General features: G+C 38.3%; 1 protein-coding gene across 1 annotated transcript in view; it reads right to left on the bottom strand.

The window, feature by feature from the left end:
• The window catches only part of STRADB (STE20 related adaptor beta), a 29,790-nt gene that overhangs the window by 2,959 nt on the left and 2,822 nt on the right, over positions 1 to 24,009 (bottom strand). Inside the window, exons 2-8 of the mRNA XM_002812740.6 lie at positions 23,672 to 23,778; positions 18,994 to 19,074; positions 7,822 to 7,921; positions 4,800 to 4,921; positions 3,128 to 3,236; positions 2,142 to 2,265; positions 108 to 279 (exon numbers count right to left, since the gene is read on the bottom strand). Coding sequence (XP_002812786.3) covers positions 108 to 279; positions 2,142 to 2,265; positions 3,128 to 3,236; positions 4,800 to 4,921; positions 7,822 to 7,921; positions 18,994 to 19,074; positions 23,672 to 23,683 — 720 coding nt within the window. The 5' untranslated portion in view covers positions 23,684 to 23,778. The remainder of the gene's footprint in view (positions 1 to 107; positions 280 to 2,141; positions 2,266 to 3,127; positions 3,237 to 4,799; positions 4,922 to 7,821; positions 7,922 to 18,993; positions 19,075 to 23,671; positions 23,779 to 24,009) is intronic.

The raw sequence follows: 24,009 nt of genomic DNA, 5'->3' as shown, positions 1-24,009 counted from the left end.
TTGCAGAAGGCCATTCACCAATCCAAATATAAAGACACAACTGTACTTTAGCCAAACTCAGAAAACACTTGAGACACAGACAACCCAATGCAAAGGCCACACCTGACCTGTCTCAGTAGTTCTGGACTCAGCCACGGCTGCACTGATGTGCTGAACTGTGGGAAATCATACACAGCCCTATGCCTCTGTCCATGCTTAACCAAACTATGCAGATGGGACAGGCCAGAGAGGGTCACTAGGCCATCACCAGAAATGAGGATATGGCTGGCTTTAATACTCCTAGAACAAAAAGAAACAATCTAAGTAATAGGAAACTGGCCAATGAAGAAAGAATAAAAATCTGGCAGGAACAAATCCATATATTCTCTTGGAAATTAAATAACCTTTACAAAACAGCAGTATAAACTGCAAAACAGTACTGCAAAACTGCTGTTTACACAGGAAATGTTCAGGGAATAGGAATTCTTTCAGCTACTTACTACAGCATCAACACAAGTAAAGATATAATTGAAAGCTACGTGTTAAGAACTGATGGCCGGGCGCGGTGGCTCACGCCTGTAATCCCAGCACTTTGGGAGGCTAAGGCGTGCAGATCACGAGGTCAGGAGATCGAGGCCATCCTGGATAACATGGTGAAACCCCGTCTCTACTAAAAATACAAAAAATTAGCCAGGCATGGTGGCAGGTGCCTGTAGTCCCAGCTACTTGGGAGGCTGAGGCAGGAGAATGGCATGAACCCAGGAGGTGGAGCTTGCAGTGAGCCAAGACTGCGCCACTGCACTCCAGCCTGGGGGACACAGCAAGACTCTGTCTCAAAAAAAAAAAAAAAAAAAAAACAAAACTGATAATATTTTTTCAAACAAGGAATGGAATCAAATAATTAATTTCACTTTTTTTTTTTTTTTGAGACAGAGTCTCACTCTGTGGCCCAGGCTGGAGTGCAGTGGAATGATCCTGGCTCACTGCAACCTTCACCTCCTGGGTTCAAGTGATTCTCCTGCCTCAGCCTCCTGAGTAGCTGGGACTGCAGGTATGTGCCACCACACCTGGCTAATATTTTTTTTTGTATTTTTAGTAGAGACAGGGTTTCACCATCTTGGCCAGGCTAGTCTCAAACTCATGACCTCAAGTGATCTGCCTGCCTCGGCCTCTCAAAGTGCTGGGATTACAGGCATGAGCCACCATGCCTGGCCAATTTCACTGTTTGTGAATGCTGTTACAAAACACCTAATAAGTTATCTAAAAAAAAAAATCAAACAATATTTGAAATGTAAGGTTATAAAGCTAAATGTAATACTGTCCAATAAGTGTCTCATACATCATTTATAAAAATATATCATACATTTCCTTTGTCAGATAAATTACAAGAGCCTTGTTTTTCGATCCCAAACACTGAATTTGGAAACTTAACAGAGAAGGACGGCCAATCATGTGGTGACATATAATGAAACCTCAGTTAACCAGAATATAGTGTGTTGGAAATACTTGGTTAACTAGAATTTTGCTAAAAAAAAAAAAAAAAAGTAAGATGAAAAGCTTTAAGGAGATTGAAACAAACAATAGGAAAGCAAGCTTATTTAAAAGTAACTTAATTAAAAAGTAAGACAAAGTCACAGTATATCTTAGAACAGCACTGTTTTTAACATTCAGTCAATCACTTTTGCATATACACTTTGGTAACAAGAGAAGTGATATTTAGGATGATAATCTCAAGGTACTGCAAAATAAGAAATCAAAGAAAAGTTTAATTCCAATTTATGTATAAGATGGAAAGCAGATAATGAAGCTCTTCATTTGCTTAAACAAAAACAAAACGAGAAACACCCAGCTAACTAGGATCCCATTTCCTACAGCTCATCTCCTGAACATCCTCATTAGATTGAGACTGTGAGCTCCATGAGGGCAGGCACTCCACCCTAGCCCCAAGAACTGCTTGGCACAGAGGATGTCTGAACACGTTTAGTGAATGGACATAAAATGTAAGCAATCCACTGCACCTAATGGCCCCTTCCTCCCTCAATTTTCACTTACAAGTTTCCTATCCCTTTTTTCTAACATTCAACTGCTCCTTCCTAAAACCTCCTTCAAAGAGCTCTTCCATTAAAATTATTTCATTTAATAAAATACAACTAAGTAAATACCTGTGAATACAGCCATTTTGGTGCAGATAGTTCAACCCTCTCACTGCTCCAAAGAGAATGTTTCTTATTAAAGTTTCACTCATTCCTTCAGGAAAATAGGTCCTCAAGAGTTGACTTGCTGAACCTGAAAGAAACCCCTAAAATCCTTAGATGACCATTGAAAGTGATTTTGCTTCCAGCTGTATTTTAATGTTCTTTTCAACCATAAACACAAACATATCTGTTACTTTTTGGAGTCTAACCCAAACAACACTTTCCCACACAAACATGATTTTCTTTCAAGAATCTTTAAACAATTTTTTTGTAATGTCACTCTAGAGATTAGGAAAGAGAATTAATGATTTGTCAATATTATTGAATAAAAATACATTCTGTGTGTAGATATATATATATATTTTTTCTTAAATCCAGAAGCAATTCACAAAAGCTGTCCTAAAAATCAAAGCTCTAGAATCCATTCACTATTTATTCAACACAATTATTGAACACTACTTTGTGCTAAGTACTACGTGAGCACCTGGGGACACCACAAATAAAAAATATATAAATGATCCGGGCCCTCAAGAAGCACAAGTCCAGTGAGGGACATGGGAACACACAAAGATGTTTCTAATACAGTGAAATAGTTTACAATGCAGTGAAACAGGGACAGGGATGGGGTGCAGAGGTGGAAAAACAACTTCTTCCTGCAGAATAACAGTAGGTCTCCATTAAAAGAGGGGAAGGAAGCTGAAGGGAAGACACAGCTTGTGCAAAGGCACGGAATTCTTGGAAAAGCAGTGGTGGTTCACTGATCACACCAATTCTTACTTTTTTCTGCAGACTAAAATTCAACATGTACCAGATATAGAAATATACCATGAAATCTAAAATCAGTCATTAGATGTATAAATTAAATGTGGCAAATCATAAATCTAAAATCCCAACTCATCTATATAATTATAACATCTAGGCTAAGTTAATTTATTTAAAACCAGCATTCTTACCATAGGCCATAAATGGAGAAATAACCCAAAGCCAGCTGCCAACAGTGAAAACTGTCCAATAAGTTGTAATATTGGGATGCCGGAAAAAGTGGGATAGAATCACGGCTTTCTAGGATAAACACACAAGAGACAAGACATTTAAAAACAACCCTTTTTTCCTTATGACGAAAATGGCAGTCATGGTAGCTAATACTCAAGGGCGCTTATTAGTGAAAGCACTGTTCTTAGTGCTTTTATCTATTTAAATCTCACAACCACTCCACAAAGTATGGGATATTATGATTCCCATTTTTCAGAAGACAACACTTAAAAATAAGTTAGAAAACCTGTCCAAAAGCATGCAATTAATAAAAAGAAGTGGAAGTAGAATGTGAACTTAGTTTCCCTCTAGGGTCATACTCTTAATAACTGTACTATGTTCTTATCATAAAAACATTTAAAAATACATAAAAATCCCTCTATTGCTACCCCACAGAGAGCCACTGTTAACATTTTGGTATAGTTTCTCCTAGTCTTTTTTTGTTTGTGTAATATACATGTGCACATATAAATATTTTAAGAATTGGGGCCAGGCACAGTGGCTCACGCCTGTAATCCCAGCACTTTCGGAGGCCGAGGCAGGCAGATCATGAGGTCAGGAGATCGAGACCATCCTGGCTAACATGGTGAAACCCCGTCTCTAATAAAAATACAAAAAGTTAGCTGGGCGTGATGGCGGGCACCTGTAGTCCCAGCTACTCGGAAGGCTGAGGCAGGAGAATGGCGTGAACCCAGGAGGCAGAGCTTGCAGTGAGCCAAGATCGTGCCACTGCACTCCAGCCTGGGCGACTGAGCGAGACTCTATCTCAAAAAAAAAAAAAAAAAAAGAATTGGAACAATATCCAAATAAAATCCTTTCCCCCTTTATATAAAAAATGATTAGTGACGATAAAAATGGTATTATAAGATACCTGAAATGCAATTCTGTCAAAATTTGTTATTCGGAAATTAATTTTGCTTAACTGGATGAAAAGGAAACTGTTTTTGATTTCTTCTGTTTCCCTATGTGACTATTTAGGACTGACTAGGGGTATTGTAAAACTCCAGACTAGCATTTTGAATATGATATTCATTTGAAGGAGCAGCAGTTACCAAAGTTTGAATATATTTGTTCTTTCATATAATGAATCTGGCTTCCAAGTATTCTTTCCAATTCTGTAACTGCATGTTAATTAGAAGAAATCTGTATTTCCCTAACAGAAGAACTATTAGTTTGGGGGAGAAAATTCTTACAGATGTAATCTCCTCAAATAAACATTATATTAAATACAATCACCCCTCAGTATCCATGGAGCATTGGTTCCAGGACTGCATCCCCTGATCGCCTCCTACACACCACCCCATGAATGTACTAAAATCTAAGAATGCTCAAGTCCCTTGTATAAAGTGGCATAATATTCGCATATAAGCTATGCACATCCTCCTATATACTTTAAATCATTTCTAGGTTACTTATAATGTCTAATACAATGTAAATGCTAGGTAAATAGTTATGCTGTGTTTTATTTGTACTATTTTTATTGTATTATTTATTTTAAAATATATATTTTCTATTCACAATTGGTTGAATCTGCAGATGTGGAACCAGTGGATACAGAGGCCCAACTGTGTATCATTTTCTTCATATTGTTACCTGTAAAGCTTTCAGGCGTTCTCCATTGCAGTTTTCCAGATTTGTAATTTTTATAGTTACCAGTGTTCCTGTGGGAGTATGCCGTGCAAGATGGACAGAAGTCAAATTGTCAAATCCTCTTCCTATAATCAGACATAAAACTCATGTTAGTAACCAAAGAAGAAAAAAAATTGACAATTTAGACTTCATCAAAATTGAAAAGTCTTGCTCTTCAAAAAGTACTGTTAAGAAAATGAAAAGGCATACTACTGATTCAAAGTATTAATAATACTTATCAAGCAATCCAATTAAAAAACAGGCAGAGGATTAAACAGGCAATCCACAAAATAAGATATAGGAACAGCCAATATGCATATGAAAAGATGCTCAAGATAGAGAAATGCAAATTAAAACAGTGACACACCATTACATATCTATTATAATGACTAAAATTGTGACTTGATAAACCAATTGCGATATACTCACACAATGGAATGCTACTCAGCAATCCCCTGTCCCCACTCCCAGTCCCTGGCAACTACCGATCTGATTTTTGTCACATAAATGGTATCAAAAAGAACACAGTCGTCAGCTTCTTTTGTGTTTAGCTTCTTTCACTTGGCATATGCTTCTGAGACTCATCCACGTTGTTGTATGTATCAGCAATTAATTTCTATTGCTGAGCAATAAACAATTTATGGCTATACCACAATTTATTTATCCATTTATAATGCTGATGGTTATTAGGTTGTTTTCAGTTTTTGGTGACTATAAAGCTGCCAAAAACATTCCTACACAGGTTTTTAAGTAGACATATGTTTTCATTTATCTTTGGCAAATATCTGCGAGTGAGATTGCTGGGTCATGTGGTAAATGTATGCTTAACATTATAAGAAGTTGCCAAATTGTTTTCAAAAGTGGCTGAATCATTTCATATTCCCACAAACAATGTATAAGAGCTGTCACTGCCTGACATACTCACCAGCATTTAGTATCGTCAGCTTTTTAAATGTAAAACACCTAGAGTGGCACCTGCTAGCAGCCACCTAATAAATGTTAGTTACCTCCCTCTCTCCATGGTCACCAAATTTTGTCAGTTTTATTTTTGAAATGAAGTTAATCTCAAATTCATCACCTCCCCTCAGTGTCAGCATCACTGACTTAGTTTGAGCCCTGTCCTGTCGCCCTGGATGTATGCAGTGACTCCCTCATATGCCGTGCATTCTCAGCCAGGGCACACACCAGAATTACTGAGGGAACTACTGCAAAATGCCTCTGCCTTGGCCCCACTCCCCAGAAACCTTGGTTCAGTAGCTCTGTGACGGAATATAGGTGCTGTAATTTTTAAAAAGACACAGGTAATGAAGATGACACTTCTGGTTGTGCATTGCTGATCTACTACATCTTCCTGACTATTGCCTGAGTTGTTTTAAATTTGGCATTTTATCAATGGCAGGTCCTGCAGCAGCTGAGAGCTTAGATCCTACAGTCAGAAAGATCTGGTTTCAAATCACTAACTGTATGACTCAGAGCCTCAGTGTCCTCATCTGCGAAATGGGAGTGGCAAAGGGTTAAAGAAAAAAAATACATACTAAATGTTCAGCATAATGCCTGTTAGATGCTATTATTGTCATCACGATTCCACAATGTCTCTCTAGTGGAAGGACAATAAATTCCAAATCTCCACCTTAAATCCTCTGAGTAATAAGGAGGGTAGGTTGTGGAGGCCATTCTAAATCCAACCACATGAAGTCCTTCACAACGTGTTCCAAACCTGCCTTTCCAGATTCATCTCCTACCACTGCCTACTCTCCCCTTGTTCCCACTTGTAGTTACAGAGGAACTATACGGTATTCTCCCCTAACCATCCTTCCTCAGGCATTTACTGAGGTAAACATGTTTTTACCTTTTTAGAATTGGCACCATCTGAAACTCCTTTCTAATTTTGGGGCATTTGCCACTTTGTGTTATTTCAAAAAGGTCAGATCCTTACTCTCCCTTAGTCTCCTTGACTCTGGCATGTGACCTATGCTTGGCCAACTGGAGCATGGAGTGAAGGACAAAGCAGCAGCAGTCATCAGAGCTCCCCGCAGGGGGCCAGCGTCTGGCGGCGGGCAGTACATTCACTAGGCTGCTCCTATTCCACAGTCCTGGTCCTTGTCACAAAGCTTCTCTTGGCTTCTTCCAAGCCTATTTCTCTAGCAAATAATTCTGTGAGTTAGCAGCATTGTTCAAATATTCCTTTTTCACTTAAGTTAGCCAGGATTGTTTATGTTGTCTATAACAAAACCTATGACTAGAATATCTAGCAAACTCTTCCTCATTCAAGATCCAGCCCCTTTTTGCCATCTCTCTTAACTCCCAGAGGTGGTTCGTTGTATGCTCCATCTTCTCCGTTCCCATAACACTTAGGACATACCTCTACTAAAGTACCCTCCAGTGCATAAAACGAAGCTATATTGTGTCTTCATCTTCCCAGAGATGATGTCAATTCCAAGTGTTCTACCATGCTTTGTTTCCCTAGCACCTAACACAATCACCGGTGTGTAGTGTTTAATAGATGTTTCTAAATATTCAGAGCAAATGTTTCACATATGTAAAACTATAAACAATAACCCATCCTATTCTACACTTAACTGAAAAAGCTTTCTACTACAAATGATATTTTAGATAAATTTTTAAACTCAGAAGCAATTTAAAGGATTGTGACTGAAAAGATTTAGATGACTTGATTTTACTTCATACCCAGTAAAAATTATACCCATAAAATAGATGCTTCCCACAATAAACACACAAATAATATTTAGTGTCTTCCTCATCTAAATGTACTTCAATGGAAAAGTAAACGTTCTAGACAGTAATCTTGAAAAAATCTGAGTCATTAAGATAGACATAAATTAATTGAATCCACTTGACTGACACGATTAGCATCTAGTTTTATGCTGGAGGTAACAACAGAAAAACACTTGCCTACAAAATAATCTTTTTGTCATCAACTTAATTTCTAGCACTGAAGGGTCAATTAGAAATTCAGGATTATTACCTATTTCTACTTGGAGTTCGTAGTGAGAAACGTTGGTGGAACATAGTACTTCACTGGCTCTAGTTGATGGAGGTGACCAGGAAAGGGTTGGCTCATCAACCTGCATTTGTTTTTAAAGATAAAAACAAAATAGATGAACTTCTTGGTCCCCCTGCCCCAATATAAAACACTGGTGTTATATTTTCAAACACAGAGGTGCTCATTAGGAAGGTACTGCAAGGTGGCTTAAGACACTGTTTTCAGATCTAAAATGAATTTACCAATTGCTCATTGATGTTAGTTAGAAAGCTGTTAACCTATGGAGAGGGCAGGAAAAGCAGATTTACAGATAGCAAGGAATACTTCCCAGTGTAATTTCCAGTAAAATGTTTAGGAGATGCAAAGAATGTTAATTCTTCAGGATAGCTGACAAATGTACCAAGCGAAGAGCTGCAGTGACTTGTGAGGGATATTCTATGCTTGTGCTCTTGCTTCAAGCTAGAGCCATATTTTGCACAAGATACATGCTCTGCTAGTGAAGATGTTAACAGTCAAGGAACAGTTTCCAGACTGCAGCCTATTAAAATTGCTGATGAAGTTTTTTGCAAGATGAATCAGATGGGAGGTCAGAAAGAAAAATCAAAGGAGATAGACCTCCTAAGTGAATGACCAAGTACTGATAGGAGGTCTCATGGTGTGCTTTGGAGTGAGAGTCAGGTTTGCACCTGAATACAGTGACAGTGAAATAACATGGATGTATGAAAAAGAAGCCTAAACTACTGGCTTTATATGATAGCCATGAGGGTCTCCCAATGGACATAAGTACTCCAAAGGACACTTAGGAGCCTCTACAGACAGGTGGCAGGGGAAGGAAGAAAGGGGAAAAACAACATTACTATGTGCTAGGAATTGTGTTAACTCCTTTTCACATTCTTGGCTCTTTTTAATCAAGAGACAGAGATGGAGTTTGAAACAGTGACAGGATTAAATGTTCCCGAAACTTTAAGAGAGCAGGAAAAAAAGGAATCATAAACCCATGGCTAAAGATGAATAAGGGTGACTATTGTTCAAGAGGAATGAAAGAATGTAAAAAGAAATTCTACTATACGATTGGAAATAATCCTGATGAGAAAACAAATCAAAATAAAGCAATTTAGTTTCGCTTTTTTTCTGCCTCTTTACAATCTGATGGAAGCAATTCAGTTTCTTTAAAACAGGTAGTCTTCAGATAAACTCAGATTTAATGACCACATAAAAGAGACAGAAAGAACATATAACAGCTTTAAAATTTTTTAAGTGATATCAACCTGTAAGCCTGTCAGGAAGGCTAGAGATGTAATGAACTAAGGCTTACAGTTCACAGGCTTGGGAAAAAACGGCATAATGTTACTGGGTGATGGACTAAAATCACAACTAATCGGCTTCTATTTTGCTTCCACCTATTCCATTAGGGAATTAGTCTTATTTAAACTAGAAGGGACACATGTTGTAAATAAGTATTCAAAGCTCTAAACAGGTTGTTTTAAGTAGGTTCAAACCTCCAGGCCCAGGGAAATTACACTTAGGATACGAAGTTTGCAACTATGGTAGAACTCAGATGAAAAACCAGAATAAAAGTAGCAAACAATGACCCAATTTTCAAAAAGGGAAAAAACTACAAAGGGGCAAGCTTGATGCTGCTGCCCAGCAAAGTCAGAGATCAAATTATTCGACAGGTGAATTATGGGCACTTTAAAAAGCTACATGGTAATCACAAGACGACAACTCAGATTTACTAAGAGTAAATCATCCCAAACTAACCTCACTTCTCTTTTTCATTTGACCAGTTAGATGATAGAAAGCAAAAATTATGGCAAAGTCCTTGCCTTTGCTCTGTTAAACTTTTTAATGACTTCCTGAAAATGAAAAAGGCTGGCTTGAAAAAAGAAAAAGTATGGATCATGCATTGCTGGGCATAGCTAATTACCAAAAAAAGAAAAAAAAAAGGCAGGACTCACAATCATCCTGAACAGCTAGAAGAATGGGCCCAGATCAGTAAAATTTTACAAGGATAAATGCAAAACCTTACACTTAAGCTTAAAAAAAAAAAAACCAATAGCCTAAATACAAAATTGAGGATAACAGGTTTATGACTTGGAGGTTTCAGTCAGTAGCATGACAGAGAAGGTTAAATAAAAGCACAATATTGAGCTACATTTACAGAAGCAAAATTGAGCAGACTGGAAGAGACAAGAGTTTCACTGTATTCTGAAATGATTAGTTAGTATCTGGAGCACCATGGATAATTGAGACACCACAATTTAAGAGGGAATTGTAAAATGGTGATTGTAAAATGGTGATGCCTAGAGAAGGCCAACCAAATTGGTAAAGGTTCCAGGAACAATGAAGGAGTTGGAAATATTTAATCTGGAAAAGAAAATATTAAGAATATATATAGTTGCTATTTGCAAGTGGCCAAAAGACTAATATAGAAGGGTAAACAATTGTTCAGCAAGAAGAGCTGAGATCAACAGATAGAAGCTCCAGGAAGTAGATTTCAGTTCCGCATAAGAAATATGGAGTAACCGGTGCCATCCAAGTGTGGCTCAGGCATCAAGCTGCCTCTTTCCGTTATCCGCTCTCCATTGATATATTTGGAGGTTGGACGACCACCACTGACAGTAGTTGAGCTACAGGGAGGTACAAGAACTGGAAGTGAAGAGGGAATGGTCAGCAATTGGAAGGCTAGGAAAAGAAAAGTTTTGATGCCCACAAATGTCTGCTTGCAGCGAAAGGAAGTACTGTGATATGAATTTCAAGTACTTTGACAGCTGTCATTACTTCTCCATTATACACTAAACTGCTTCTAATTATGATTTGGTTTCCCATGTAACTTTTCTGTAAGAGTGGACTGATAATACAATGTAAGGGCACCATTTCCTCTGGCACTGGGAGACTGGGTTTGTAATGAGCTTGATTAATGTGGATCTGATACTGAAATATGGATCCACTCTAGGTTTGCTGACTAAATCCAGTTTATGATCCTAAGAGGCTGAGGAACAGACCCTACATCATAGTTCAATAATCAAGCCAATGAATAGCACTCTGAAGTGTTTTCAGAGAGATGCTGCCAGACTTTTACTTGTGGTGAAACATACCTTTCTGTATGTTTCTATTTTTCTATGATGACTATTCTTCTATGATGGAGCTCCTTTTATTTAAATTTCTACAATGAACTCTCAGAGATATTGTAGAGAACACTCCCTACATAAGTTGAAAATTAGACCAGATGGCCTCTCATGAATCACTGTAATGCTAAAATTGCATTACTTTAAAAAGCAGCATCTCAGCTCAAACATCACAGCCTTTCATTTGCAAAGGTTAACTATAGAAAATGAATTTTCCTACAGATAGAGGGTTTCCAAAGTTATAGGAGACATAAATCACTTGGAAAACTAGACTGCCCTCCAAACATGATATTTTAACATAAAATTTAATTCTATCTATAAAGTCCAGGCCAATGGAGAACAAGTTGTCCAAAGAAAAGACAACAGATGGTGTTTTACAGCATGACTCAGAGAGCGCACAAGGAAGTTTTTCTAGTCATCAGGCACCAGTTTCCAGCTGGTGTCAACTTACATTATACAACTTTTCCAATTCATTTTTCCACGAGAGACTTCAGATTATGCTTCTGCTTCTCTCACTGAAGATTTTAGTCTAACTCTCCTAACAGAGAGAGATGTGACATTTCAATCCTTAAATTATAAAAAGGCTCCAACCTGAAGGTTTGAAGGATTCAGGTGGCAGCTGTGAACGTTTGCTTAGTTCTAGGCCTCTCTCTGGGTAACAGCATGGAGACAAGAATCACTTTACTTTCTGCCTCACCCAAAGGGAATTACTTGAATTAAAACTCAGACTGGGAGGGAGGTGGATAAAGATGGCTGAATGGAACCCTCCAGTAATCTTCCCCCACCCTTCAGGAACACCAAATTGAACAACTATCCAAACAAGAAGGCACCTTTGTAAGAATAAAAAATCAGGTGAGCTATCACAGTACCTGGTTTTAACTTCCTATCACTGAAAGAGGCACTGAACAGGGAAGGAAAGACAGTCTTGAATAGCTGATGCCTCCCCTCCTGCATCCCCTGGGGAGGGAGAGTGCAGTGATTGTGGGACTTTGCACTGGAACTCAGTGTTGCCTGTCACAGCAGAGAGCAACACAGTAAAGAATTCAGCCAGTGCCCAAGGAGGGAGCATTTAGATCAGCCTTAGCCAGAGGGGAATCACCCATCCCAGCAGTTGGAACCTGAATTCCAGCAAGCCTTGTCTGCCACCACAGGCTGAAGCCCTCTGGGGTCCTAAATAAACTTGAAAGGTAGTCTAGGCCACAAGGACTGCAATTCCAGGGCAATTCCTGGTGCTGTGCTGGGCTTGGAGCCAGTGGACTTGGGGGGCCCATGACCTAGTGAGACACTAGCCAGGGCGGCCAAGGGAGTGCTTCTGTCACTCCTATTCCAACCCCAGGCAGTGCAGCTTGTAGCTCCAGGAGATTCCTTCCTTTCCCTTGAGGGGAGAGGAAAGGAAAGAATAAAGAGGACTTTGTCTTGCAACTTGGATACCAGCTCAGCCACAGTAGAATAGGGCACCAGGCAGAGTCCTGAGGCCCCCATTCCAAGCCCTAGCTCCTGGACAACATTTCTAGACACACCCTGGGCCAGAAGGGAAACTGCTCCCATGAAGGGAAGGACCTAGTTCTGGCAGGATCCATCACCTGCTGACTAAGACCTTGCGCCTTGAATAAACATCAACGGTACCCAGGCAGTACCTGCTGTGGGCCTTGGGTGAAACTCAGGGCCATGCTGGCTTCAGGTGTGAACCAGCACATTCCCAACTGTGGTGGCCACAGGTAGAGGCTCCTTCTGCTTGAGTAGAGGAGAGGGGACAGTAAAGGGGGCTTGGTCTTGCAGCTTGGGTACCAGCTCAGCCACAGTAGGCTAGAGCACCAAGCAGACTCCTGGGGTCCCTGATTCCAGGCCTTGGCTCCTGGATAGCACTTCTGGACTGGCCCTGGGCTAAAGGGTAGCCCACTGCCCTGAAGGGAGAAACCCAGGCCTGGCAATATTCACCACAAGCTGACAGAAGAGCCCTCAGGCCTTGAGTGAACACTGGCAATAGCCAGGCAGGACTCTGCAATGGGCCTGGGACAATGGTGGCCATGAGAGACTCCTTCTGCCTGAGGAAAGGAGAGGGAAGAATGGCAAGGACTTTGTCCTGTGGTTTGGGTGCCAGCTCAGCTGCAGTAGAATAGAGCACAAAGTAGATTCCTAAGATTCCTGACCCATGGCCCTGGCTCCCAGAAGGCATTTCTGGACCCACCCAGGGCCAGGTGGGGAGCTCACTGCCCTGAAGAGAAGGACACAGCCTGGCTGGATTCAACACCTGCTGACTGAAGAGCCCTTGGTATCCTTGAGTGAACATCCAGCTGGGCAGTGGTGGCTGCAGGCCTGGGGCAAGACCTAGTGCTGTGCTGAGCTTCAGGTCTGACCCAGTGCAGTCCTAGTGGTGGTGGCAACAGGGGTAATTGTGTCACCCCTCACCCAGCTCCAGGCAGCTCAGCATGGAAAGAGAAACTGTTTTGGGGGAAAAGTAAGGGAAGAAAACGAGATTCCCTGCCTAGTAATCCAGGTAATTCTCTCAGACCTTACCCACGACCACCAAGATGGTACCTCTGTGAGTCTGCAAGAGTCACAGTTTTGCTGGGCTTGAAGTGGTCCCTAATGCAGATAGAGTTACGGTGACCAAAGACTTAGATCACAATACTCAATTCCCTGTAAATACTTGGAAAGCCTCCCAAGAAGGATGGGTACAAATAAGTTCAGCCTTCAAAGACTATGATAAATACCTAACTCTTCAATGCTCACACATTAATGAACATCCACAAGCATCAAGAACATCTAGGAAAACATGATTTCACCAAATGAGCAAAGTAAGGTACCAGTGACCAATCCCAAAGTGACAGAGATACGTGACCTTCCAGACAGAGAATTTGAAATAGCTGTTTTGAGGAAGTTCAACAAATTTCAAGACAACACAGAGAAGGAATTCAGAATCCCATCAGATAAATTTAACAAAGAGATGGAAATAATTTTTTAAAAATCAAGCAAATTCTAATTCAACTGACATACTGAAGAATGCATTAGAGTCTCAATAGCAAAATTGATCAAGCAGAAGAAAGAATTAGTGAGACTGAAGACAGGCTATTTGAAAATACAGAGAAGACAAAAGAAAAAAGAATATGAAAGAATGAAGCACATCTATAAGATCTAGAAAACAGCCTCAAAAGGGCATATCTAAGAGTTATTGGCATTGAAGAGGAGGTAGAGAAAGAAATCAGAATAGAAAGTTTATTCAAAGGGATAATAACACAGAACTTTCCAAGCCTAGAGAAAGATATCAATATCCAAGTATCCAAGAAGTTATCCAAGTATCGAAGATATCAATATCCAGTATCCAAGAAGGTTATGGAACACCCAGCAGATTTAACCCAAAAAAGACATTTAACAATCAAACTTCCGAAGATCAAGGATAAAGAAAGGATACTAAAAGAAGTAAGAAAAAAGAAAGAACATATAAAGGGGCTCCAATACATCTTGCAGCAGAATTATCAGTGGAAACCTTACCTTACAGGCTGGGAGAGAGTAGCATAACATATTTAAAGTGCTGAAGGAAAACCTTTTTCTTTTTTTTTTTTTGAGATGGAGTCTCACTCTCACCCAGGCTGGAGCGCAATGATGCAATCTTGGCTCACTGCAACTTCCACCTCCCAAGTTCAAGCAATTCTCCTGCCTCAGCCTCCCAAGTAGGCGGGATTATAGGCATGTGCCACCATGCCCAGCTAATTTTTTGTATTTTTAGTAGAGATGGGGTTTCACCATGTTAGCCAGGATGGTCTCAATCTCCTGACCTTGTGATCCGCCCACCCTGGCCTCCCAAAGTGCTGGGATTACAGGTGTGAGCCACCGTACCCAGTGAAAAACTTTCATAGTTTATCCAGTGAAAATATCCTTCAAACATGGAAGGAGAAATAAAGACTTTCCCAGACAAACAAAAGCTGAGGGATTTCATCAATGCCAGACCTCTGCTACAAGAAATGCTAAAGGGAGTTTTTCAATCTGAAAGAAAAGGTTGTTAACGAGCAGTAAGAAATTATCTGAAGGTACAAAACTCACGGGTAATAAATACACAGATAAAAACAGACTATATAACATTGTAATTGTGGTGTATAAACTACTCATATCTTGAGCAGAAAGATTAAAAGATGAACAAATGACAACTACAATACCTTTTCAAAATAGTACAAGAAGATATAAATAGAAACCACAAAAAGTTAAAAAACAGGAGGAATGAAGTTAAAGTGTACAGTTTTTATTAGTTCTCTTTGCCTGTTTGTTTTTGCAATTAGTGTCAAGTTGTCAGTTTAAAATAACATGTTATGTTATTTGCAAGCCTCATGGTAACCTCAAATCATAAAATCTACAACACATACACACACACAAAAATAAAAAACAAGAAACTAAAACATACTGCCAGAGAAAATAAACTTCACAAAAAGGAAGAAGACAGGAAGGAAGGAAGAGGATACAAAACAAATAACAAAAGCCAGCAGTTAAGTCCTTATCAATAATAATACTGAATGTCAATGGATTAAACTCTCCAATGAATAGACAAAGAGTAGCTGAATCAATTAAAAGAAGATTCAATTATCTGTTGCCTACAAGAAACACACTTCACCTATAAAGACACTCATAGACTGAAAATAAATAGTGGAAGAAAAACATTCCATATAAATGGAAACTGAAAAAGAACAGGAGTCGATATACATGTATATCAGGCAAAATGAATTCCAAGGCAAAACTTATAAAAAGAGACATGGAAGGTCATTATATAATCCTAAGCAAAAAGAACAAAACTGGAGGAATCACATTACCTGACTTCAAATTATACTACAGAGCTATTATAACCAAAACAGCATGGTACTTGTATACAAACAGACACACAGACCAATGGAACAGAACAGAGAACTCAGAAATAAATCCATACTACAGTGAACTCATTTTTGACAAAGATGCCAAGAACATACACTGGGGAAAGGACAGTCTCTTCAGTAAGTGGTGCTGGGAAAACTGGATATTCGTATGCAGAAGAATGAAAGTAGATCCCTACCTCTTCCTATATTAAAAAATAAAATTGAAATGGATTAAAGACTTAAATCTAAGACCTCAAACTATGAAATTACTACAAGAAAACATGGAGGAAGCTGTCCAGGAAATTGGTCTGGGCAAAGGTTAATTGAGTAATACCCCAAAAGTAGAGGCAATCAAGCAAAAACGGACAAATGAGATCACAGCAAGTTAAAAAGCTTCTGCACAGCAAAAGAAAAAACAAAGTGAAGAGACAACCCACAGAACGGGGGAAAATATTTGCAAATTACCCATCTGATAAGGGATTAATAACCAGAATATATAAGGAGCTCAAACAATCCAATTTTAAAAATCTAACAATCTGATTTAAAAATGGGCAAAAGATCTAGAAATGGACATTTCTCAAAAGAAGACATACAGTTCTGGGCACATTGGCTCACACCTGTAAGCCCAATACTTTGGGAGGCTGAGGTGGGAGGATCACTTGAGGCTAGGAGTTCAAGATCAGCCTGGTCAACATAGTGAGACCTCTTTTAATTAGCTGGGTGTGGTAATACATGCCTGTAGTCCTAGCTTATCAATAACCTGAGGTGAAAGGATTGCTTGAACCCAGGAGTTCAAGGTTGCTGTGAGCTATGATTACACCACTGCAGTGCAGCCTGGGTGGCAAAGCAAGATGCCATCTCTAAAAAAAATAAAAATAAAAATAATTTTTTTTAAAAGATGACATACAAATGGCAAACAGGCATATGAAAAAGTGCTCAACATCACTGATCATCAGAGAAATGCAAATCAAAACTACAAGGGAATATCATCTCACCCTAGTTAAAATGGCTTTTATCCAAAAGACAGGCAATAACAAATGCTGGTGAGGATATGGAGAAAAGAGAACCCTCATATGCTGTTGGTGATAATGCACATTAGTACAACCACTATGGAGAACAGTATGGAGGTTCCTCAAAAAACTAAAAAAAAAAACAACTACCATATGATCCAGCAATCCCACTGACAGGTATATACCCAAAAGAAAAGAAATCAGTATATTGATGAGATATATACGCATCCATGTTTATTGCAGCACTATTGACAACAGCCAAGACTTGGAAGAAACCTAAGTGTCCATCAACAGATGAATGGATAAAGAAAATGTGGTACATATGTACAATGGAATACTATTTAGCCACAAAAAAGAATGAGATACTACCATTTGCAACAACATGGATGGAAGTGAAGGACATTATGTTAAGTGAAATATGGCAGGCCCAGAAAGACAAACTTCACATGTTCTCACTCAGCTGTGGGAGCTAAAAATTAAAACAATTGAACTCATGGAGATAGAGAATAGAGGCCAAGAAGGGGTGCGGGGCAGAGTGGAGATGGTTAATGAGTACAAAAATATAGTTAGATAGAATGAGTAAGACCTAGTATTTGATAACATGACAGAGTGACTACAGTCAACAATAACTTATTATACATTTTAAAATAACTAAAAGTATAATCGGAATGTTTATAACACAAAGAAATGATTTATGCTTAAAGTGATAAACCATTTACCCATTTAGTAATTATTACATATCATATGCCTGTATCAAAATATCTCAGGTACCCCATAAATATATACATCTTCTATGTACTCCAAATTTTTTTTTGAAAAACCCCTCAGATACTACATCCTATTTTATGAAGAGACAGGTAACTAGAAGACTAGAGTATTAATGAATAAAAAGCCAAATAACAGAAATAAAGGCAGCTGAAGATAGGACTGGGGGTTAAATTATAAGCAAAATTAACTGGGATTCACTGATTTTGTAGCGAATAAGGCATTTGCAAGGTAGGTTCCATTCTGTAGTAAAAAATGCAGTATAAAGTATGGAATAAGGAGAGGAAAAGATCCCAAAGAAATATCCTTAGATATATCTAAGATACATGGGAGCAGAGCCAAATAAAAAGTGTAAGTGGAAAGGCTTCATAGATATAATATTTGAACCAATTCTTTATGGATGAGGAAGAATTTCAGAGGCAGAAAAGAAAGAAGAGTATTTCAAGTAGAGAATGAAACTAAGACATATTCTACACCAGTAAGAGCCCTCATATTATGCTAATTTAGACCTTATCCCGTAGGCTTTAGGAAGCCAATGGAAGTTTCAAAGCTGGAAAGCAATACAAGCAGGCCTGTATTGGTAGCATTACTGAACACTGAACAGATGTGAGTGGTGGGAGAAGACTATGTGTGTGTCTAGGAGACTAGAGGCAACGAGTCCACCTGCAAGAGCCCACGTGAGAGACAATGAGACCTGAGCAGTAGCAGTGCTCATGTGAAGTAGGGGATAGACCCCAGGGCATTTCAGAGACAGATAATAAATATGGGGGCAGAGGTACAGGCCATGTGAGGATAACTCTAAAGTTTTTAGTTAGGATGACATAGTAGATGAGTTTTCATTAGACAAAGTAGGAAATACCATGAGTTGGTGGGTTTGAAAGAAGATTAAGGTTTTATTCAAACTGAGTAGAGATGCCTTAGAAAAATCCAATTGGAGGTATTCTAGAGACACGTCTGTTGCCCAGCAAAGAGTCTGGGGTTGCAGGTAAAAATCTAAGAAGCATCAGTTCTGCTTGATGCCAGGGTCCCCTCAGGAAACCTGTAGTAACTCCAGGACAATCTGAAATCTGAGCAACTGAAGTCATGGGAATAGGTGAAACTGCTTAGGAAGAGCCACTTTAGGAAGAAGAGAAATGGCCAGTTATAGACTCATCGAAAATGGCAGGAGGAATGAGAAATAGTAAAGGACACTGTAAAGAAAAAGAAATAGAAGAGAAGTAGGAGTGAATAGTATTACAGAAGGCAAAGTTAAAGCATTAATTGTACTCAACCATTTTTTTTAAAGATGAGATCTCACTATGTTGCCCAGGCTGGTCTTGAACTCCTAGGCTCAAGTGATTCTCCTGCCTTGGCCTCCCAGAGTGTTGGGATTACAGGTGTGAACCACTGCATCCAGCCTAACCATTTTCTTACCAAGTATTGATGGATACTGGTTTCAGACTGTTTTTCAGGTCTGAGTGATTCAACTTGTGTTCTTGAAGTGCAGAAGCAATCCTGGAAGTCAGAAATGCATTATATAAGTGAAAAGTAAGTTACAGGATAAGCAGGGGTGGTATGTAGATACAAAAAGGTCTAATGACTACAGTGGGGAGCAGAGAGGAAGGGCAACTTGCAGGAATCTGGAATTGAAGCCAGGATCCACATCATGGAGGAACTCAGCATGGGACAGAAGGGAGAAGTGGCTGGGCATGCAGACAAACTTCACATATGTGAGAATTTTACTTGTTGCTATCACTGATCCTTGCCCTCTTTTCTTGATGTCATAATAATTCATTTTAACTGTTGGTGTTAATTTTTAACTCTGTCTGTCAACATCACTGAGGTTTCCTTCTGAATATTTAGCCAAAGATTATTCTGCCATATTCATTATAATTATTTTTATTTTGATCCTCAGCTATCTTCTTAAGTATAGAAACCACGTTTATTCACATTAAGCCACATATTGAGTTAAAAAATAATTGTTTTTAAAGGTGATAAACATGTCTAATTATAACTCAAAGCAAATTAAAAGAGACTTACTTTTATTATCACAATTTACATTTTTCTGCATATTAACCCATGGTTCCATTATTATTTATTGCCAATAAAGAAATGTAACACCTACATGTGATTTATCACATCATCAACCAGTGGGGTGAAGCTGACCTTATACTATTTAGGAAGAAAAAGTATGTCAAAAGAAAAGTATAAACACATTGTATGAGAGGCTTTTATAACAAGATACCCTCAATATTTGAAAAAATTTCTTTCTTTTTTTTTTTGAGATGGAGTCTCACTCTATCACCCAGGCTAGAGTGCAGTGGCGCAATCTTGGCTTGATGCAATCTCTGCCTCCTGGGTTCAAGCAATTCTCCTGCCTCAACTTCCTGAGTAGCTGGGATTACAGGCACCTGCCACCACGCCCTGCTAATTTTTGTATTTTTAGTAGAGAAGGGGTTTCACCATGTTGGCCAGGCTGGTTTTGGACTCCTGACCTCAAGTGTTCCGCCCACCTCAGCCTCCCAAGTGCTGGGATTACAGGCGTGAGCCACCACACCCATTTCAAAATTTTTCATTTCAAGCACCTTATTTTTATATAAACATTAAAGTACAATATCAAATGAGTCTCTTAAGACATGTCTACCTATGTCTACTTAACACTTTGTAGTCAATTACTTAAATATAAATTTCCTTTTAAGATATGCCAGAATTTCTCACTAATCAAACTAGTCATTTTCCCAGTTAGCCTACATTACTGATTATTTTAACTTGAATTCCTACAGTCTGTATACTTTATAAATCTATTACAAAAATTTAGCATATATTCCCACTGTTTTACGTAAAACTCACCCTGAAGAATAGATGCTAACAATGTCAAGATAGCTGTACAACTGATTCCTCTGCAGAGTTTCTAATGGCTTCCTAGGGTGAATAACATTTATAATAAAACAGTTTTTGAAGATACTTATTACTGTTGTTCATATTGAAAATATCCACCAGCTGGGCAGGACATTTATATATTGTTTGGTATTTATATATTTTTACAACATTTAGCTTGAATTTTTCACAATGACCATTAATACCACTGTGCAAAAGAAGAATTAACAGCAGGCCTAAAACTGCTATTCTTAGAAAATAGCTTCTTATAAGGTTGACCCTTGGCTAGTATCTGGGAACTGGGATTTTGCGGAGGTTCCCTTCATAAGAATGGCTCACTGTGTCTAAACTGTTTGTGCAAATAATACAGTTTATGCTGAACACCTGGCTTTTTTTCTGGGAGACTGGAATTTTGTTACTTGCTAGCAGAACATGCCTACGTGACAAGTCCCCAATAAAAACCTTAAGTCCAAGTCTCTAATGAGCTTCCCTAGTAGACAACATTTCACATGTCACAACTCTGGGGGAACTGTGCATATACTATGGGACTCCACTGAGAAAAGATTCTTGAAAGCTTGTGCCTGGTTTCCTCTGAACTTCACCCCACATACCTTACCTTTTCCCTTTGCTGATTTTGCTTTATACCTTTTTGCTAATAAATCTTAGCTGTGAGTATGACTATATGATAAGTTCTCTGAGTCCTCCTGGCAAATCACTAAACCTGGGGGTGGTTTGGGAGAACCCTGACACAGCCATCAAAATATACTCAAGCATTTAAAGAGCCATTACCTCTAAAAAATGTGCATCACTTTTTTGATGAAAGAGAATTTAAGACATATTGACCCCAATATTTTTTTTCAAAGTAAGAGTTATGATCTATGTTCTCAGCTTATAAAAATACAGGAAACATTTTATAAACTTACATGGCAGGCTTCTATTGCATCATCTTTATATAAAATTTTCACAGCCTAAGAAAGTGATCACTATTAAATACAAAGACAGCTAAAACCAGCCAATATAAGGAAGATATTTTTGCTCTCCCCACGTAAAAAATGTTAGCATGTTCATTAGCTGCCCAGATTATAAAAATCACAAAATAGCCATATCTTATCATTAGCTGCCCAGATTATAAAAATCACAAAATAGCCATATCTTATCCTTCAAAACATTTTTATATCCACACTGCATCAATCAAATGCTGGTGAACATAATAGCTCATGAAGAATCTACAGGCTAATTTCTTTCAGGCAGTGTAACGATTTAAAATCATCTAGAAGAAAGCTCCCCCAGAATATTTTTGAATATAATTTCTTTATCCATTATCATAATAGCCAAGTAAAAAGTAGTTAGACCTTACAAGGAAACTGAAAGAAGATATTTTTACATATGCTGCTCCTTTGAAAACAGCATTTCTTAGTTCTCAAATAGAGGGTAAAACTTGAATGGGGAGGAATCCTTAAGTAAAAGTATCAACTTTATCCCAACTGCACAAATTTCTCGTTTAGGAAAAAAAGTAAATATTTCGATTCAAAGAATTTAAAATATTTCACCATTGCAGAAAAATGTGATTTAAAGTTACAGTCATTAACGATATAAATCACCCATTATCACATTCTATTATTTTTCACAAAACCCATAATTATGGAATAATAGGCTAAGATATTCTTTTTCCAAAATTTGAAAGCCCTGGGCAACACACAGCCCTTTGAATCTCAGAATTCTCGCCTATCAAATGAAGGGAATAGACTAAATGCCCTTTCACATCTTTTCCAACTTAAAAATTGATATAAAATTGTAAATCTTAAGTAATCCTTTAGAGTAGGGGTCGGCAAACTATGGTCCATGAGCCAAATCTGACCCCCCACCTGTTTTTGTGAGTAAAGTTTTACTGGAACACAGATACATTCATTCATTTATATATTGCCTATGGCTGCTTTCATGCTAGTATTTCAGCAGAAAAGTAGCTGTAACAAAGACCAAAGGGTCTGTAAGTACTATCTGGCCTTTACAGAAAAGCTTGCTGATCTCTCCTTTGGAGAATAAAACATTTCACCTCCGTGTATTTTCCAGATATATAAAGCTTCTCTTTCAACTGGTAAAGCTTTACTTTAAACATGTAAGTAACTGTGTTATGTATTTTCCATATTACTAACAATACAGTCTTCTAACTTCATAGTTCTGCCTCTCAGCCTTGGTAATTGATAGACTAGATTGGCAGGTATGAGTCTGGCTCCAACTTTTTGCAATCTTGGACAAACTGAAAATGAGGATAATGCCACCTGCCCTGCTAAACTTACACAATTTGAAACTATGAAAGAAACATATGAAAGTATTTGTAAACTATAAATCATCATACAGATATACTCATTCTTTTTTTTTTTTTTGAGACAGGATCTCCTTCTATCACCCAGGCTGGAATGCATTGGCATGATCACAGTTCACTGCAGCCTTTATCCCTCGTTCAAGCAATCCTCCCACCTTAACCCTCTGAGTAGCTGAGACTATAGACATATGACACCACATCTGGCTAATATTTTATACAGACAGGGTCTCACTATGTTGCCTAGGCTGGTGTTGAACTCCTGGGTTCAACTGATTCTCTAGCCTTAGCCCCTAAAAATGCTGGGATTACAGGTGTGAGCCACTACACTTGGTCTACTCATTACTTTTTTAAAAACCACATTTTAATATAAGTATTCCCTATTCAAATATTATTATTATGTATAAAACAGAAAGAAAGTCCTCAAGCTACTTAATCTAAAGTAGATACCACGGATCTAAATATAAATAGAAAACCAATTGGCAGCTATACCTCATATATACATTGATCCAAATGATTTTATATCGGTTAAGTCAAAGGGGTTATTTTTAATACTGTTTGGCTTGCTTTTGGTCAGATGGAAATTTGTAAAAGGAATTTCTGAAAGATTTAAAAGATAAGGCATAGCTAACTGGTGTGGGTGGCATATCAAAGTATAACACCTATGAGAAAAAGTAGATATGGGACAAAGGATTAGAATAATGAGCATATTGAAGTATACGAGAAGTTCTTTATGAAAGAAAGAAAAACTCAATGAGAATGTAATTCATTTCTCAAGTCCAGAAGTCAATCAGGTCAAAACAATATCTCAGAGCATAAGAATATCCCATCAGAATATGCCTTTTATTATGGCTTGGCATTAACATCCAACTACTCTGACAGAACAAAATCAGATGTATATTTACAAAAACTTACCCAAAGAGACATTGAATCACTTTAGTTCACATAGAAAGTGACAAAAATCCATCTATTCCAAAGAAGGCTTTTGTTTTATCTTCCTTTCAAGATGCAGATATATCCTACTATAAAAAACAAAAGCAAAATAATTTAGATTCACATAAAAGTTCCTTAAAGAACTAGTTGCCTTAAACCCATCCAATATTTAGGCAGCTATTCCTTGATATTCAATATTTAGGCAGCTACTCCTTGACACAAGGAGACATTCCTGAAAAGTATCTTTAAAGAGCATTTATTTTTTACTGAACATTATTTGTGATCTGACATCACAACCAAGAAGCAGAGTGAAAACAAAA

This window comes from Pongo abelii, chromosome 11 (assembly GCF_028885655.2).
Source record: "Pongo abelii isolate AG06213 chromosome 11, NHGRI_mPonAbe1-v2.0_pri, whole genome shotgun sequence".
NCBI lineage: Eukaryota > Metazoa > Chordata > Mammalia > Primates > Hominidae > Pongo > Pongo abelii.
This window is presented reverse-complemented; position numbering and strand designations above follow the sequence as displayed.